This window comes from Globicephala melas, chromosome 6 (genome assembly GCF_963455315.2).
Source record: "Globicephala melas chromosome 6, mGloMel1.2, whole genome shotgun sequence".
Classification (NCBI taxonomy): Eukaryota; Metazoa; Chordata; class Mammalia; order Artiodactyla; family Delphinidae; genus Globicephala; species Globicephala melas.
In genome coordinates this window covers 37,670,097-37,686,590 of record NC_083319.1, presented here as the reverse complement: position 1 = coordinate 37,686,590, position 16,494 = coordinate 37,670,097, and the positions used below count along the sequence as shown (strand labels likewise).

The window sequence follows — 16,494 nt, the reverse complement described above, 5'->3', positions numbered from 1 at the left end:
GAGAAGAGCCGAATCATCGGAAGGAGAGGTGCTCTCACCTCAGCCAATCAGCGCCTGCCCTGGGGACTCCCTCCCGCCTCTCCGCGCCTCTCCCCAGCAACCCGCGGACCGGAGCCAATCAGGAAATTCGCTTGCTGCCCGGCTCCCGCCTCAGGGATGCAACACGCCTAGTAACGCCACGGCAATTGGCCGCAACGCTACGCTTCCTCGACGGATTGGGATTCTCGACCAATCAACGAAAGGAAGAGGGCCAGATCGACTGGCGAAAGGAGAGGCTTTATCCCTGGGAGGCAGGCTCTCCCACTTGGCTCCAGTTCATTGGCTCCTGAGCTTATCCTGCTGTTAAAACCTGGCACAATGGATTGAACCCTTGTATTAGTCTAGTCCTGTTGTAGTGATAACCTACACACCCATTCTTCTCCTAAAACCTGAGTCTCCACCCTAACCCCTCTCCTTGCTCCTTCAATACGCTGGCTCCAGCCATCTGTATTCTGGACTCTGACTAGCATCCCAGCTCTTAATCCACTCTACTTTATTGTCATTGCACCCTTTGGTAATCCTAATCCCATAGGCTTTATAGTTCCTCAGGGCTTAGAGATATATGCTTCCTCTTACCAACAGGTATTAATATTTATGGCTAAACGAGGGAGGACAGTCAAGTCGAGAGAGGAGTCACTAGGCAACTACAGAACACACAGCAGATTCAACAGAACCCAAAGCAGCAAGAAAATTGTAGGCTGAGACTTGAAGTCCTCGGGCCCAAAATGCCAGCTAGCCCTGACTATATTCAATAGGCAGCTTTGGGGGCCTGTTGACTGAATTCACCCTTCACCCCCTATCCACACAGTCACATTTGACTGACACAGTGGAAATCCAAATCTGGAATGAGGGAGGGGGTGGGGAGTCATTCTGAGAGACTCAGGTCTGCTTGTCTCTCTGCTCTAAGAATCAGATATTTGCCCTTCTCCTGAGGACACCACCTTCCAGACCTAACTCCACTCATTCTGTCACCTCACAAAGGATCCTGGGCTTTGGGGTTTTACTTTTAGGCAACAAGAAGGACTAAAAGCACTGCCACCTGAGTAAGGATTCCTGTCGCCCTTTCTCCTGAGGCTCATAAGGTAGATGATGTTGGGAGAAGGTATCATAGACAACCAGCACTCAACTGAATCAGACAGCTTTGTCTTCCCACTCAAGTGTATGTAGTAGGCAGACAAGAGATAGGCATGAAATTTTACTCAACACATGAAAAGGCAAACAGGAAAAAAGGTGCTATGAGCAAAGTCAATGCCTTGTTGGTGGAATGGGGGCTTCTTCTGGAACCAGAACAGCAATAACCAGACCAAATTTTGGAGAACTACCACCAGCCTCTCCAATGCCAGACTTATATTGGAATGGTCAGCTCCAGCCATGTTCCCCAAGGACGGTATAGCAGAAAGCCCTCCCCACAGATGGCCCACTGAGGCCCCAGCTCAGGTTCTTTGAAACGTGGCAGCTACAGGTCACAAGTCTCCAGCAGAGACGTCCGAAATTCCTCAAGAAGGGTTTCATGGTCAGGGGGATGGATCCAGCCCAAACAGGTTTCTAGGTACAGGGGGAGAGACCTGAAAACAAAAAGGGTGATGTCTAAGGGAGGACAGGCAGAAGACTGCACAGCCATTCCCTCCCTTTCATTCACCACCACTCCCAACAGGCCCAAGGACTCCAGGACGCCAGCTGCCTCTTAACCTCACCATGCAGCATTCTCCTGTGGCAACTTAGTTTGGGCCTCCAGCCTCCGCCAGAGAGCAGTGGCCTCATCCCTCCGATCCAGCCTCCTCAGAGTCTGAAGCAGGTGAAAGGAAGCGTCTTGATTACCTGTAGCCCCACCCCAGAGTAGAGAGCCTTAGAACTTGACACAGACTTAAGCACCATTTTATAAAAGGGAAAACTAAGGCCTAGAACAGGGAAGTGTCTTGCCTACATGGTACCAGGGGTACATCACTGCCAACCATGCCTAGCCCTGGGCACTGCCTGCCCAGGACAAAGGGCCCAGCTGACCCTGCTCCTGCCCAACACATTCTCAGCACAGTTATGGTCTCTGTGTCTGAAGACACTGGGAAGCCTAGAGAACTCCTGAGAGGCCTTCATACACACTTGTATATGTCTTGCATATGTCTACACACCTGGATATATCCCTATATATATACAGGCACAACCCCATTCACCCCTCCTATCAAGGAACATCACTCTTACACTAATCCCCAAGTACCTCCCCCACGGCCCTCTCTGTCCTTATGCACCTGTGCATAGCTGATGTCTTGCACATGTACATACCTGGGCACACCTGCACACTGAGAAGGAAGTCCTGTAGGGCTTTGGTATCCTGGCCACTGGCCACCCATTCCAGTCCACGACTAATCAGGGCGGCTGCGCGAAGCTGTTGTAGTGCCACATCTGATGCACACCCCTGCTCACAGCTGGAAGCAGGCCCTGGAGACCACTCCCAAAGTCAAGACATGTGTTCCCAGCCACACTGTCACCAACACCTCAAGTCCCCTCTCTATCTCTTGTTTGGAGTCCCTTTCTCTTAAATCTCCTGGTGGGCTAGGACACATGGAAAGGAAGCCACCACCACCACAGAGGAAAACTGAGAGTCTAGATCACCTTGTTCTTTATCCGTGGGTGTGGCCTGGAAGAGCAGCTCAAGGCACCTGAAGTGGGACACAGAGCAGGGGTAAAGAAGAGTCAACCTCAGAAACTCTAGGGGTGAGTAGATAAGAATGGAGCTCACCAACTCAGGTCCCAATTAGAAAATTATCCCTCCACATTTCCTGGAGGGTCCTGGTTGGCTTCCTGGGCTCACCGGCTAAATTCACTAATTGCCTCCTTTTGGGCCCCCAGTTGCACCCGAGCGTGGCCCTGAAGCAAATAGGTGGCAGAGACCCAGGGTGAGCAGTGTGGTAACTCTTTGGTTCCTCTTCTGGCATCTTCCCACAGCCGGGGCCTCTTGGGACGCAGGGATGACATGCGGCTAAGCAGCTCCTCACACACGGTCAAAGCATCCTGGGCTCGGCCTGCCTGAATCAGCGCTGCTGCTGCCTCCAAGAACACCTCAGGCACACAGGGCCCTCGGGGGCATGGGGGTGGGGAGAACTGGGGTGGGAGGAGAATGCAATGTCTTGAAGAGACATGAGCCACCACCCCCAACCTCTTCACCAGGCTCTGGTATCATGCAGAGACCACCCATTGCTTGCTGCCCAAATCCCCCCTTGCTCTGGGAACCTTCCCAGTCTGGTGCCCCAGATTGGACAGAAAGAACAGCAGAGGAAAAGTCAGAAAAAAGGAGTCCTGCTCTACTCCAAAGGAGACTCCAACCCTTCCACCCCATTGCAGAGAAACACGACATACCCACCTTTGGCTCCGAGCCATCCAGCAACAGGGCCAGCAGGTCCAGGTAATGTTCTGCAGCATTCTCTGCCCTGAAGAGTCATAACCCATGAGCCTCACCTTAGGCCATAGCAGGGCACTCCAAGGGCTTTTAGCTAAGGGCACTGGGGTGTGGGGAGGGCGAGGTTTGGGGACTCCAACACTGGGGCTCGATATGGATCTCTACTACTTACAGACTGGATTTGGGAGAAGACTTTAGAATTTTCAAGATACACAAGGTTAGTGTCTGGGTAAAGAATCCTCAGTTCAGGTCCAGCAGCAAGGCAGGAAGCTGAGAGTGGGGAACCATGTCCTGCCCCTGACTTGTCCATTCCCCCCAACTCGTAAGAACAGAAGCAGAGTCACAGCACAGGGGAGGCGTCAGAAGTGGGAAGAGGAGCTCAGGTGAGCAAGGTGAACCTCACCTTCCCGTCTGTAGGCATCGGCTTGCCAGCAGGTACTTGGCCTGGCTCTGTGTGCCACAGTGAAGGGGTGAGGCTGGGTCAGGTCGTGGGAGTAGTAACTCTACCTCAATGAGAAGCTGTGGGGCTTCAGGGATATGAGCGACACTCAAGGCCTAGAGAGAACAAAAAGAAGAACGTATATCTATAATCCCTGAGAACCATACTTCCTCCTACTTATACCTTGACTAGTTACCCCAACACAAGCATCTCAGCAGTCCCCGTATCTTCGCCCGACACAGTTCCTTACCTCAACCAGCAGCTCCAGACACTCAATCTCTGCTGCCGTGTTCTCCAGTTGCCGATACAGCCTGGAGGCCTCCAGAAGCGGGGGACCCCAGGTTGATTCCCCTTTCAGGGCTGCAACCAAGTACAGCAGAGCTCTCTGTGGACTGCCCTAGAGTGGTGAGAGGACACAAGCCTCAGCTACCCTCACAAAGCAGAAAGCTGCTCCTAACACCCCTGGGTTCCCCAACCCACCCTAAGACTGTCTTTACCATCTTACGAAGACAGGTCCCCAGGGCTGTGTACACCTGGACCAACACAGGCCGTGGGCACAGACCTGAGGCCGCTTCATGCAGGCTGCTCAGTGCCCTGGGCAGGTTCCCTGTGATCAGCTCCTGGAGGCCTGTGGGCAACCAGGGTGTGAGCTTAGAGAGGCCAATAGGGCAGGGGGCATGATAGGGAAGAAGAGCACAGAGAAGCTCTACTGAGCTGAAGGGTAGAGGATAGAGAAGACATGAGCCCAGAGGACCCCTTAAGACAGGGAGTGGGGAGGAAGGGACAAGTCAGATTGCTAGCTGGCCTTGGCGATAAGCAAATGCTGTCAGAAGGACACCCCTCAAGTTCTGGGCATCCTGCAGGGTCAACGGAGCATCTGACTCCTCAGCTGGGGGCCTCCAAGTTTTCAGGAGCAGCAGCAGATCCTCAGAGGCTCTGCTCTGGGGAAAGAAGGATGATCAGAGGTTCCAAGCCTGTAACTACCCCTTCACCTATCTCAGTCCACCCTGGCTGGACTTTGAACTTAAGGATCCTCCTGATTCTTGCTCCCTCAATTCTAAGAGATCGATAGCTGTGGGGCAAGGATAAAGGGAGGAAGAAAAACCTGGGGCAGAGATGATCTATTTTAATGAGTCTCCTCACTCGGGATAAGCCCACAAGGACACAGGGCAACGACCATGTTTGGGTTACTGATGAAAAGACTGAGACTGGGAGGTGACTTCAGCAAGGTCATGAGAGCTCTAATTCTACCCAAGATAATCAAGCTCCCAAGAGAATCCCTCCAATGAGGAACAAACCAGAGCAAGGTCACCTAAGAGTCCCTGAGAGAACCTGGGTCTTCTGAACACCAACCCAGCAGCCTTTCCAACACATAATGATGATACTGCAGCTAGGAAGGGTGTGAGGAGGAAAGAGACCCTTAGATCCAGATCACTACCTGAATTACCTGGCTAACATTCAGGGTCTGCAGCAGCAAGGTCAGGTCCCCAAGACGGTCAGTGCTCAGCCAAAGGGCAGCCTGCAGGCCAGCAAGGTGGTGAAGGACAGGGAGCAGCTCCGGCAGAAGGGAGGAAACATGGAGGACGGAGTCCCACAGCCCCCTGAGCCCATGTTCCAGCCTGGCCTTCAGCTGCTCCTGGGTCTCCAGCACTGTAGAGTATACATACACATACAGCTGAGGTGGGGCCTCATCTCTGGCTTTTCTTCTCTGCAGGAGCCCAAAGGTCACAAAGGTGCTCCTGGTCCAAGGAGCACATGGAGGATCAGGGAAGGGCATCTCCGTGGAGGTGACAGATTATGTTGCTCCTCCTATCCCCCTTGCAAGAACTTAAGCCCAGCCTGAGGCTGGCAGGGGCATGGAAGGCAATCTCTGGCCCTCACCTCTCTCTAGGCCCTGCTGGATATTCTGTACCAGGTCCTCAGTGAAACCCTGGGCCAGGCTTGCCCTCAGGGTAATGAAATTGCAGATGACAGTCAGTTCCAAGCGGAGAACAGAAACAGCCGCAGGGAGCCCTGGAGCAACAAATGCTGGTCTCACAGACCACTCTCAGGTGAAAGAGATCACCCCACCCCAACCAAAATGGCCTCAATAAAGAATCCACCCTTTGGAGACTTCCCTGGTGGCGCAGTGGTTAAGAATCTGCCTGCCAATGTAGGGGACACGGGCTCGAGCCCTGGTCCGGGAGGATCCCACATGCCGCGGAGCAACTAGGCCTGTATGCCACAGCTGCTGAGCCTGCGCTCTAGAGCCTGCGAGCCACAACTACTGAGCCTGCGTGCCACAACCACTGAAGCCCACGCACCTAGAGCCCGTGCTCCACAACAAGAGAAGCCACCGCAATGAGGGGCCCGCGCACCACAACGAAGAGTGGCCCCCACTCGCTGCAACTGGAGAGGGGGCGCTACTTACCCTGCAGACTATGGAGGAGTCCCCGGAGCCCTTCCAGTGCATCTTGAGCCAACTGCTGTCGCCTCGGAGACAGACCTGAGTCCTGAGCAACCTAACAAATGTGGGGTGGGGTACAGTCCTTACCTCTCCCCTTGCAGCTGTGGCAAGGGATGTCATTCACCAGCCATTTCTGGCTCTTTAGGGGAGGTCACGCTCCTAAAGGGTGCGTGAATCCACTGCATACCCCTTTCCTGGTATTTTGAGGTTGCAAAGCGAGGGTCCCAGCAACCGCGTTACCTTGGCCTGTTGAACTAGTTGGTCATTCTTTTCCCTCCACAGGTCCAGGCAGCTGGCGTGTGAGGCTGAAGAGCCCGGAGGGGTCCTGTGAGCCATGGCGGCCGAGACTGGGCCCAGACACGTGAAGAGTGCCGCTGAAGGGTAGGCCTGGCCCCTCCGACGCCCCACTGAGAGCGGAGAGGCCCATGCACTTCCGCACCCCGCCAAGGTTCTTTTGCTCCCCTCGGGGTTCCAGCCGGGGCGGCCTACCCTTTCCGGGAGAAACGGACACCCCGCTGGCTGCCTGGCAGGGCTTCTACCTCCGCCTCTTCCACCCGCGCCTCAGATTGGCCCGGCCGGCAAAATGCTCGGCTGCGGTTGGTCGTCGTCAAGGGTTACTCCCCGCGGGAAACTGGAAGAAGAAACGAGTCGGGGCCAGACCAGAGGGGAAGGCAGAGGCGGGCCAGAGGCCGGGGGCGTGTCTGAGTGGGTAGGTCACACGGCTCGCAGTTCCGTTGCTCAGCCCTCGCGGAGGCCAAAGCCTTAAGTCAACCTCAAAAACCCGGAACCCGCGGCTCAGCTCTTCCCTTGCCGCCACACATCCAGGTCGGCCGGGGATCTCCCCCGCCGCGGAGGGCTGGCCCGCGCGATGCACGCTGGGAGTTGTAGTACCGCCGGGAGCCGCCTCAAAAGGTCCAGCCCCAGAAGTGTCTTCAAAAAGAACTGACCTGAGACCGAGGCCCTCGGTAATCGGCCCATCCTATCTCTGCTCACCATGGAGCACCAACACGCTCACCACAGTCTGCTCAACCACATGCAGTCCGACTAGCTGGCAGCGCAGCCCTGTGCCTGTGCAGCCTGCCCTGCTCAAATATACCTGCCCAGTCCTTTCAACATATGGAGTAGAATTGGAGATCCGTATGCAAAGAAGAAACAAGCTGCGACACTTGCCATCTATAAAGTCAACTCAAAATGGATAAATTGGACTTCATTAAAATTAAAAACTCTTGTGCTACAAAGACACCGTCAAGAAAATTCGAAGATGTAAGTTAAACTGTTATGCTGGACACCTTAAACTTATACAGTGATGTATGTCAATTATATCTCAATAAACTGGGAAGAAAAGAAAATTCAAAGATGTCAATTATACCTCAATTAAAAAAAAGAAATAAAAGAAAACTCAAAGAAAAGTCACAAAGTGGGAGAAATTATTTGCAAATCATATACATCATCTCTTCCTGTCCTGGGCACCCTCAAACCTCAAACCCCAGTCCTGACCCTTCTCAGAACCTCTTCCCCACTTCTTTGATGGATGTTTCCATAAGGATTTCATGCCAGCACTTCAACATGACACAGGGGTAGTGAGGTGGATGGAGGGCACAGGAGATGTGTGAGGAGCATTAGATTCATAAAATTTTGGCTTCAAGTCAGGAATAATCAATGGGACAAGGTGTGTTAGATGGATGAGTAGGTCTGATAAAAGGCAGCATAGGTTGGGAAACCAGGGAAGCCTCCACAGACGTGAAGGGCAAAGGGTGTTCTGAAGTGAAAGGACACAGTTGAGGAGGAGGAGATACAGCACTATTGGGGCTTTAGACAGTGAAAGTCTGTGTGCTCCATGATGCCTGGGCCTGTCTTTTCAGCCATCTCTGTTATCAGCCAAAGCAAAAGAATTTAATAAAATATGTTCCATGGCAAAGGAAAATGGCAGGTGGAATAACAGTAGTGATTTGGGAGGAGTTGGGAGAAGTGAATTCAGACAACTCCAACCACCTCCCAGAGTTCTCAGATGTGGCCAGGTCTCCATAAGACGGCTGATCCCATCTGTGCCTGGATGAGGGGAGACTGACCCTCCACATATCCCCTACAGGACAGTGGGGGCTCCCCTACACCTCAGACACACATATTTACATCATTATTTCATTCCACTTCGGAGGCAGCCCCTCAGTCTCTCAGATGTATCCAAAGCAGGAGTTACGGATTAGGCTCCACTATGATTTTGAATTATAAAATAATGAAGTCCCAGATGCCAGTAGATCCTGGCTGCATGGTGGTAAGAGGTGTGACTGAGCCTCTCTTGCAGATGATCCAGCACCCGTATAGACCAGGCTTGATTGTTCTCCAGCCTTCTGCTGGGCCAGAACTAACTGCCTGAACCAGGAGCTCACAGCACCATCCACTCGCATCACCAAAGCTATGCCCAGGCAAAGTCCCACGCTGCTCACAATGAAGCCCACGGCCTCAAAAATGAACCTGCAAAGAAAGGTGGGGAATCTCAAAGGACACAGACAGGAGGTCTAGAGCCTTTTCCCTGCTGAGGCAAAACCTTGTCCACTCTGAATGTTCATTGTTTGCTCCAAGCTTCACCCTCCCCCACACCAATACTTCTCAAGCAAATCCACTCACTTGGGGGCAAACACCTTCCAGACCATGAGATGCCTGCGGAGGATGGAGGCTGCCAAGGCACAGGCCAAAATCTAAGGGAAGAGAGGAGAGGTCAAGTTATTAAGGAAGGGGAGGAGGAAGCAGGTCGTATAGAGAATTGCTGCAGGTCCCTGTGAAGAATGGAAGGGGAAGGAAAGTAGTGTGTGTCAGTGGAAAAAAACCCTGGGTTAGGAATTAGGAGACCTAATTCTTTTCCTGGCCCAGCCACGACTTGCAGTGTGACCTTGGGCAAGCACTATTCATCTGTGCTGCTGACACTCAGGCTCTGCCTCCCAGGGTGGAGGGAATGTCAGAGTCACACCTTCTGCCTCTGACGGAAAGGAAGATCAATGATCACAGATTGGGAAAGAATCCTGGCCATCACCTCAGATTTTCCAGTCTGTCCACTAATGGAGTAATCCCCAGATGAAACCATCAGGTCCAGATCTAGCTTGTAGAGAGGAAACAATCCAAGACTAGGATGAAGGAGACCCAGGTTCAAGTCCTAATACTGCCATTTGAGGCCACTGGCCTTTGGGCAATCACTTCACTTATCTATACCTCAGTCAAGGCTCTCTCCTAGGGTTTTGGCAAAGTGTGAAAGAATGTGATGTACAGCATGAGAAAAGATCACTAACTCCATGATCTCTCCCCTGCACCCACCTGAATACCAAGGACAAAGAGGTACTTGAGGCCCAGCTGCAGCAGCGCTGCATTGAAGTGGTGAGGCGCGTCCCGGAGCCGCATCTCCATCAGTGGCTCCTCCTCCTCCTCAGGCCTGACTCTGGCCTCAGCTTCATTCCCTGGGGGCTGCCGCCTCTTCCGGGGCCCTTGACTCTCACAGAGAAAGGGCCAGAGCAGGAGCAATGGGCAACCTACTGCCTCAGAGGAAGGCAGGGCTAGAATCAATGGAGGACCCAGGGACCAGGCCACCGTGGCCCCCAACTACCCTAGTTGGCTCAGCCTCCAATTAGCAAAGGCCAAGGGGTGCCAAAGATCTAACAAAATCACATTTCCCCACTCAAATCCTGGGGTTTCCTTTCCTTCCACAAAGCCAGAGTAAACAATGGAAGCAAGGGAGGAATGAGGAGTTACCTGCAAAGAGGATATGGGAGGCAAAGGTGTTGGTTCCCACCAGCAAAGCAGACAGCCAGGTAAAGTCATGGCCCTCTGGGACTCCCACGAAGGCAGCATGCCAATGGATAGCTGGAAAGACGGGCTGGTGACCCGTGGAATAGAAGGTCTGTGTTGCCATGAAGGCCCAAGCAGAAACTGCCTGCCAAGGCACAGTAAAAGGACCTGGAGGAAGAGATATGCCTCTTTACAGTCACATCCCACTCCCTAACCCACAGCCCACTGCCCCAAGATCATATACACCTACGACCTCAGTGCTGTCTCTTACACACGAGCATGCCCATCACCCCAAGCTTCTAACAGTCAACACTCTATTATTCCCTCCGTGGCACAAAGCCCCACTGCTCTAATCTGTGGTCAGCCTCTTTCTCTCATATACACACAGCTCACTATGAGTGGTGAATATGCTCAATTCACCACTCTCATCACTGGAGAATCAGGAAATGCGCTCACGAGGATGTAACATTTCCATTAAGAATTGAGTCTTGGAGTACTGTTTGTCTCCCTCCTCCATGAACCCTGCTGGCCCTGAAAGCCAATGGGAGGGATCAATTAGCTTGGCTACAGCAGATAAGAGACAGGACATCAGGAAGACCCTCTCAACTGTTGGGGCGTGAGACCCTGTATCAAGGTGAAGAACCTGAGGAGCAACACCTCCCTGAAAATAAGAGGGGCTGAATTCACATCACTACTGTCCTTGGATGAATCAGGGCTGAGATATGTATTTACCAGGGGTGGTGATGGGTATCCCAGCAGCAAGCAGATGCAGGAGAAGGAAGCTCTGCAGAAACAGAAGCAGGAACACAAGGCTAATGCGCTCTGCATGCAATAGCAGAAGTGGAAAGGCCAAGAGGGTGAGGGCCGTGACCATAGCAGCCGAGTAGACACTCCCCAACTGATAGGCGGCCACCGTCAGGGGGCCCTGAGATTTGGTCCTCTCTAGCCGGCCCCGGAACTCCTCCTGCATGTGTCGGTAGATTTGAGGAACCACATAATCCAGGTCAGCCTGAGAAGTGGGGGGGCCTGAGAAGGGAGTGAGGACAGTCCTGGTCCGTGGAGCACCCGCTGCAGCTTTCACCAGCACCGTCACGGGCCTCCAGAGCAGCAGCATGAGCCCTGAAGCAGCCAACCCGGCCACAGCCCTAGGTAACATAACTGATGCCCCAGCGACCAGGGCCCGGAGACGTGGGGGTGCTTCATCCGCCCCTGATGCCAAGGCCCAGTAGGCGGCAGTGCCTAGTCCCATCAGCGGCAGCCCCCAGCGCACAAAGAGCACAGGGGGCTCAGGACTCTTGAGATTACCATAGCGGCGAAGCCACAGGCGCACGGCAGCTAACAGGGCCGCCAGCGCCCCCACACAAGCTCCATACCACACATTCTTGGCTCGACCACCCACCATGGATGCCAGGGGACTCAGCCAGGGAGAGGAGCTGCAAGCAGGCGTCTCTTCAGGGCAGCGATGAAAAAGCCCAGCTAGCCTTATACATAAAAGCAACCCAACTCCAAGCCCCAGGGCATGCGTGCCATTGTGACGTGGGGGGCCTGCTGGGGTCAGAAAGCCAAGGCGAGGTATTGTGAGTAGCTTAGGTGGCAGCAGCTTGCCCTCCCAGTGAAGCTGGGCAACCAGGAGCAAGATAAGTGAGATCAAAAGGAAGGGGGCGGCCCTGGCCTCGGCTATAACAAAGCTATCAGAGAAGAAACCAGCAAAGCGAATGAGCAGGAGTAACAGGACAGGCCCAGGCATGGGAAGCAGGGCTGCCAGGGGCCTCTTAGCTCCCCAGCTAGCCCAGGCTTTCCACAGAAAAGGCAGAAGTGAGCCCACTGCAGCCATGGCCCCTAGAACCACTGAATCCAGCTTCAGCCCAGTAGTTGCCAGGAGTCCAGCACACACTAAGGCTCCAGTCAAACCCCAGGCCATGGGTATTAGGAGAGGGCGGAAATAGAAGCCTGGGGATGCTGCCCACTGGGATACCAGTAGGCAAAGAAAGCAGGTAGCAGCCAAGAGAGCAGCACCCCCTGCCATGCGGACCAGAGAAAAACGAGCCCAAGACTCAATGCACATGGCCCGAACTCCCCGCAGGAACTGCTGCAGCTCAGTAATCACAGTCTGTAGTGCTGCCTCAGCCCCCTGGGGGCTCTGCAGAAGCCGCTGGTAGTCAGCAGAAGCTTTGGAGAAGAGGTTCTGCAGTCGATGAAGCTCCTTAACTTGGAGGTCCTGAGCAGCAGTTGAGTAGGTGTGAAGAAATCGGGACACCTGGCAGAAAAGATCAGAGACGTGAACTGGGACACAGACAAGGACAAGTATTACCATGTGGGGTACCTAGAAATCAGGGACCCAAACTCCGTCCAGGACAGGGAGAGAGGGCGTACTTGGCTATGGAATGTGATATTAAGACTGAACAAAGGACAACAGAGTGGGTCATTATGCTTCTCCCATGCTCAACCTAACGCTGTCACCTGAAGCCCAGCCCATTACCTACCTGCTGGGCATTGAGATGGAGAGCTGAGGCTTGGGCCAGAGTAGAAGAGTGAGGCTGGGAGTCTTCGACCTCCGAGAAGACCTCAGCTATCACCTCCCCGATGTTCCCAAATGGGATGGGCAGGCCCAACAGCAGGGCCAGCGTAGGCACAAGGCTGATTTGAGGAATTACCTCTGGCTCCTAGAGAACAAGGACAGGGGTCAACGGGTTCAACAAAAAGCTGAGGTCAGTTGTTTAGGATGGAAGACATAGGGGCCTAGGTAGGAAATAAGAATGGGGGATGCCCAGGGTTATGAATTTGGGGGCTTAAAATGGAGGGATCCACGAGGATGCTACGATTATGATGCGGACTGAATAGCCGGAAACCACACAAAGCACAGCTCAGGCCTCACCTCTGGTGGGGCGCTGGGGAAGAGGGCTGTGGGACTATACAGAAAAAGTGCAGCTGAGGTCTCCAGCTCACTGTCCCCTCCATGGTTCCCACTCGTGGTCATCCCATGGTCCCCAGTCACTACCAGCAGCGTGTCATTCTCCAGACGCTCCACGAGTCCCCTGGGGGCCAAGAAATGTGTCAGAAGGTAGGGATAATGATTGTTCTCAGGGACTTCCCTGGTGACGCAGTGGTTAAGAATCCACCTGCCCATGCAGGGGACACGGGTTCGAGCCCTGGTCCGGGAAGATCCCACATGCCGCAGAGCAACTAAGCCCGTGCGCCACAACTGCTGAGCCTGCGCTCTAGGGCCCGCAAGCCACACTACTGAAGCCCACGTGCCTAGAACCTGTGCTCTGCAACAAGAGAAGCCACCGCAAGGAGAATCCCGCGCACCGCAATGAAGAGTAGCCCCTGCTCGCCGCAATTAGAGAAAGCCCGTGCGCAGCAACGAAGACCCAACGCAGCCAAAAATAAATAAATAAATAAATAAATTTAAAAAAGATTTTTCTCAGGGGCCCATTCACCCCCAGCCAATTAACTTCCACTAGTAGGGCCTAGACCTCTGGCAAAAAAACACTTCCTCGGTCATAACCCTACTGCCCAAAATCACATGCTAAGTTACTCAAAACGGATGAGGCCCCTAGCTTCAGAAAAAGGCCTAGAGAAGACAGAATTTAGCCAAGTAAGAGTTCCAAATAAAGATTTTTTTTCTCTTGGGACCATATATTATGAGATTCTCAGACACAAACCCACTCCCCCAGCCAATATCCCACACTCACTGGATCACCTGGTCCATTTGGCTAAGTTTCTTGGCCATTTCAGGATGATGAGGGCCATGCTTGTGGCCACAGTGATCCACACCCAGGAAGTGAGTAATCAGCACATCCCATTCACCACTGTCCACTGTGAAGGAGAGAACCTGAACACAGGGGACTAAGGCCCACTCCTCAACCCCAGCCAGGCTCTGATGCTCCTATGTCCAGGGGCACAAGCCCAGGCCACTGCATCCATGGGAGGTTCAGAATTTGTGGACTGACATAGCCCTCCCCAGCTCCCAGTCTTAGGCCTGCCTCTGGCCCCGTGCTCACTGATTGGGTAGAGGTGTTCCAGGATACCATTGTCCACTGTGTGTAGGTCTCTAACATCGAAGGACGGGAAAAAGAAAGCTTGGGAGAAAGCTCCAGGAAAAAGATCGTTCCAGGTTTCATCTCCCATGAAGACCACACGCCTCCCTGCAGGGACATGAGTGGGTCACAGCCTGAGCAGGAGTCAGGAGACGGGGAAGAGGAAAGGCCTTTTAAAGATCTATCAGAAATCCCAACCATGCACTATAAGGCACAGCAGTTCCATCCAAACAACTCTTTATCCTTCAAGGCCTAAAATTTTCTGCCAGGAAGCTTTCCCTGGTAACCATACTCCACCCAGACCTTTTACTACTTATTCCTATAAAAAGCTCTGCTACTTCTCAGCCCCTGGCTACCTCTGCTGCTCTATTTTTCCTGGGTACATATTGCTTTTTCCCAGTCAGTGAGTGGACGGGGCCTGGACCCTCTGCTCTCTTCTCCACGCTTTTGAAAATACCAGACCCACATCTTCTTTTCGTCTCTCCCCTGCCCCTTTACTGAGAGCTCGCCCAAAGTAAAACCAATACCCCATGCAGATTACAAACGCCAGAAGGACAGAGCCCGGACCTGAGCTCCCTGCATACAGAGTCAGGGTCTCTTTCTCCTTCCTGTCCTCCTAGTCAAGCACGCAGCTGGGCACCCAAAGTTCTGGCTCTCTGACGTCTAAAGAAATTTGCCAAGGTACTCCTGGCCACCAAAGAGGCCTGACTAACCTGTACTGGTAAGCTGCTTAACGAGATTGTCTTCCGCTATGGCGTAGCTGGCAAAATTACTGCCAGCGTCAATAAAGGTAGGCAGTGAGCCGGTGGTGAGGGCCTTGAGGCGCTGCATGGTGGTGGTCGGGGGGTCAACCTTGGACTGGTAGAGCCTGGCATGGTGGGGCTGAATTTCCAGGATCCTCTGCAAGAAGCCCAGTTTGCCCAGGAAGGGCAGGGAGGTGGGAGGCTCCCCAGAAACATGTGAGAGCTGGGGCTGGGCAAAGTCAAATCGCAGAGCGTCTATGAGCACCAACACAAGTCGGGAGAATCGGGAAGCCATCCAGCAGGCCCCGGGCTCCCCTCGGCTCCCCCATGGCAGGGACCCAGGGCCTGGGGGCTCTTGGCAGCTGCTATGGTTGGTGAGCTCCAAACGGGTGAGCAGGAAGCCACTGGTGAAGAGAGCAATGCCGGCGTAGAAGAGGAAGCCCACCCAGGCCAGGAAGAGCAGCACTGAGATCTTCCGCATCCTGGTGGTGGCGGGGGAGGGAATTCATAACTGTGAGGCAAAGAACCAGCAGATAGTCTAGTCTCTCAATACAAAGCCCAGCTAGAATCACTTCCTCTTGGAAGCCTTCCTGAAGATAAACAGTCCCATAGCCAACCCAATGCAATGTTCCTCTCCACCAGTTATACCAGAGTTTCTGAAGGCGAGGTGCGCAGGCTATGGGTATCAACCTGAAGCAGCTGTTTTAAAATGGTGATTTCCAGGCGCCACCCCAAATACCCTGAATCAGGATCTTCGGGGGTGGAGCATAGGAATTTGTACGCCAGGAGATCCTAATGATGGAAAACACAGCCCACGAGGTAAACTTATTCCAAGTGGTAGACTGCTTTCTGACAGCCCGTTTCTCCTCTCTCCTCGCCAATTTCAACACCCCTGGAGTGGCCAGGGCTCGCAGCCGCAGGGGAGTCCCGGCCAGGCTGATGGCGCCGCCTGGTGGGGACCCAGGGGACGAAGGGAAGGAGTCCTACTCCGCTTCCGGACAGCCAGGATCGCCAGGAGACCAGAAGCGCGACCTCCCCGGCGCAGCAGGGCAGAGGTGCGAGGTCTTGAGGCAGTTGGGCCTCGCTGGGACCCAGACGTCCGGATGGCTCTGCCGCCTCAGGCGGCTACCCGGCCTCCGGCTGGGCACCCTGACCTGGGTACGGGGCCCGCTAGACTGCGAGCTCTTAGTGGGGTGGAAGGGCCCCTAACTTCAGGCAAAAGCGAGCGCAAGGGGATTTGGGGAGACCCTGGCTCACCTTGAATGGCGCCCGGAAGTGCAGCGTCGGCGCCTGCGGCCTGGCACCACAGAGGTGCGTGCGCCGGCTAGAGCGACCCTCGGGAGTCCCTATCGCCATCTGCTGGCGCCTCCGAGGAAGTTCGGCAAGGAACGCAAGGCTGGCCAGAGACGGGAGTTTGATGGGAGACTATAATAATTTAGAATTGGGGGCAAGGCCCTAAACTAGAAGAGTTCAGGGAGCCACTGTCCATTCTTGGTTAAGACTAAGATCTAAGCCTCTGGAACCAAACTTAGCTTGAATCCTAGCCCTGCCACTCACTGTCATTATTGGGCATTACCTCATCTGTAAAATAGGGATAATATTTATTTCCCCCTTTTTGCCAA

At 53.8% G+C, this 16,494-nt stretch overlaps 2 protein-coding genes across 8 annotated transcripts; both read right to left on the bottom strand.

Moving 5' to 3' along the window:
• Positions 1 to 115: 115 nt before the first annotated feature.
• On the bottom strand, positions 116 to 7,364 carry FANCG (FA complementation group G). 4 transcript variants are annotated; one of them, XM_030884162.2, is made up of 15 exons: positions 6,805 to 7,364; positions 6,556 to 6,662; positions 6,280 to 6,370; positions 5,751 to 5,882; positions 5,317 to 5,519; positions 4,675 to 4,810; positions 4,367 to 4,497; positions 4,120 to 4,266; positions 3,834 to 3,985; positions 3,395 to 3,461; positions 2,846 to 3,135; positions 2,647 to 2,693; positions 2,317 to 2,472; positions 1,734 to 1,857; positions 116 to 1,604 (listed from the first exon to the last, which is right to left on the bottom strand). In XM_030884162.2, the coding sequence occupies exons 2-15, from the start codon at positions 6,649 to 6,651 to the stop codon at positions 1,496 to 1,498; spliced, it is 1,881 nt and encodes a 626-aa protein (XP_030740022.1). In that variant the 5' UTR covers positions 6,652 to 6,662; positions 6,805 to 7,364; the 3' UTR covers positions 116 to 1,495. The 4 variants fall into 4 exon arrangements, 3 of the variants coding, with proteins under 3 accessions (XP_030740022.1, XP_030740025.1, XP_030740024.1); XR_004045282.2 differs by having other exon boundaries at positions 1,734 to 1,825; positions 6,556 to 7,364; XM_030884164.2 differs by having other exon boundaries at positions 863 to 1,604; positions 2,846 to 2,901; positions 6,556 to 7,364.
• Positions 7,365 to 7,504: 140 nt separating this feature from the next.
• On the bottom strand, positions 7,505 to 16,190 carry PIGO (phosphatidylinositol glycan anchor biosynthesis class O). 4 transcript variants are annotated; one of them, XM_030884159.2, is made up of 11 exons: positions 16,130 to 16,190; positions 14,843 to 15,383; positions 14,094 to 14,237; positions 13,785 to 13,908; positions 12,965 to 13,124; positions 12,573 to 12,752; positions 10,822 to 12,346; positions 10,054 to 10,257; positions 9,622 to 9,836; positions 8,941 to 9,011; positions 7,505 to 8,787 (listed from the first exon to the last, which is right to left on the bottom strand). In XM_030884159.2, exons 2-11 carry the CDS (start codon positions 15,351 to 15,353, stop codon positions 8,526 to 8,528), a joined length of 3,396 nt encoding a protein of 1,131 aa, XP_030740019.1. In that variant the 5' UTR covers positions 15,354 to 15,383; positions 16,130 to 16,190; the 3' UTR covers positions 7,505 to 8,525. The 4 variants fall into 4 exon arrangements, with proteins under 4 accessions (XP_030740019.1, XP_060156776.1, XP_060156777.1 ...); XM_060300793.1 differs by having other exon boundaries at positions 14,843 to 15,354; positions 16,130 to 16,170; XM_060300794.1 differs by lacking the exon at positions 16,130 to 16,190 and having other exon boundaries at positions 14,121 to 14,237; positions 14,843 to 16,123.
• Between the last annotated feature and the right edge of the window lie 304 nt (positions 16,191 to 16,494).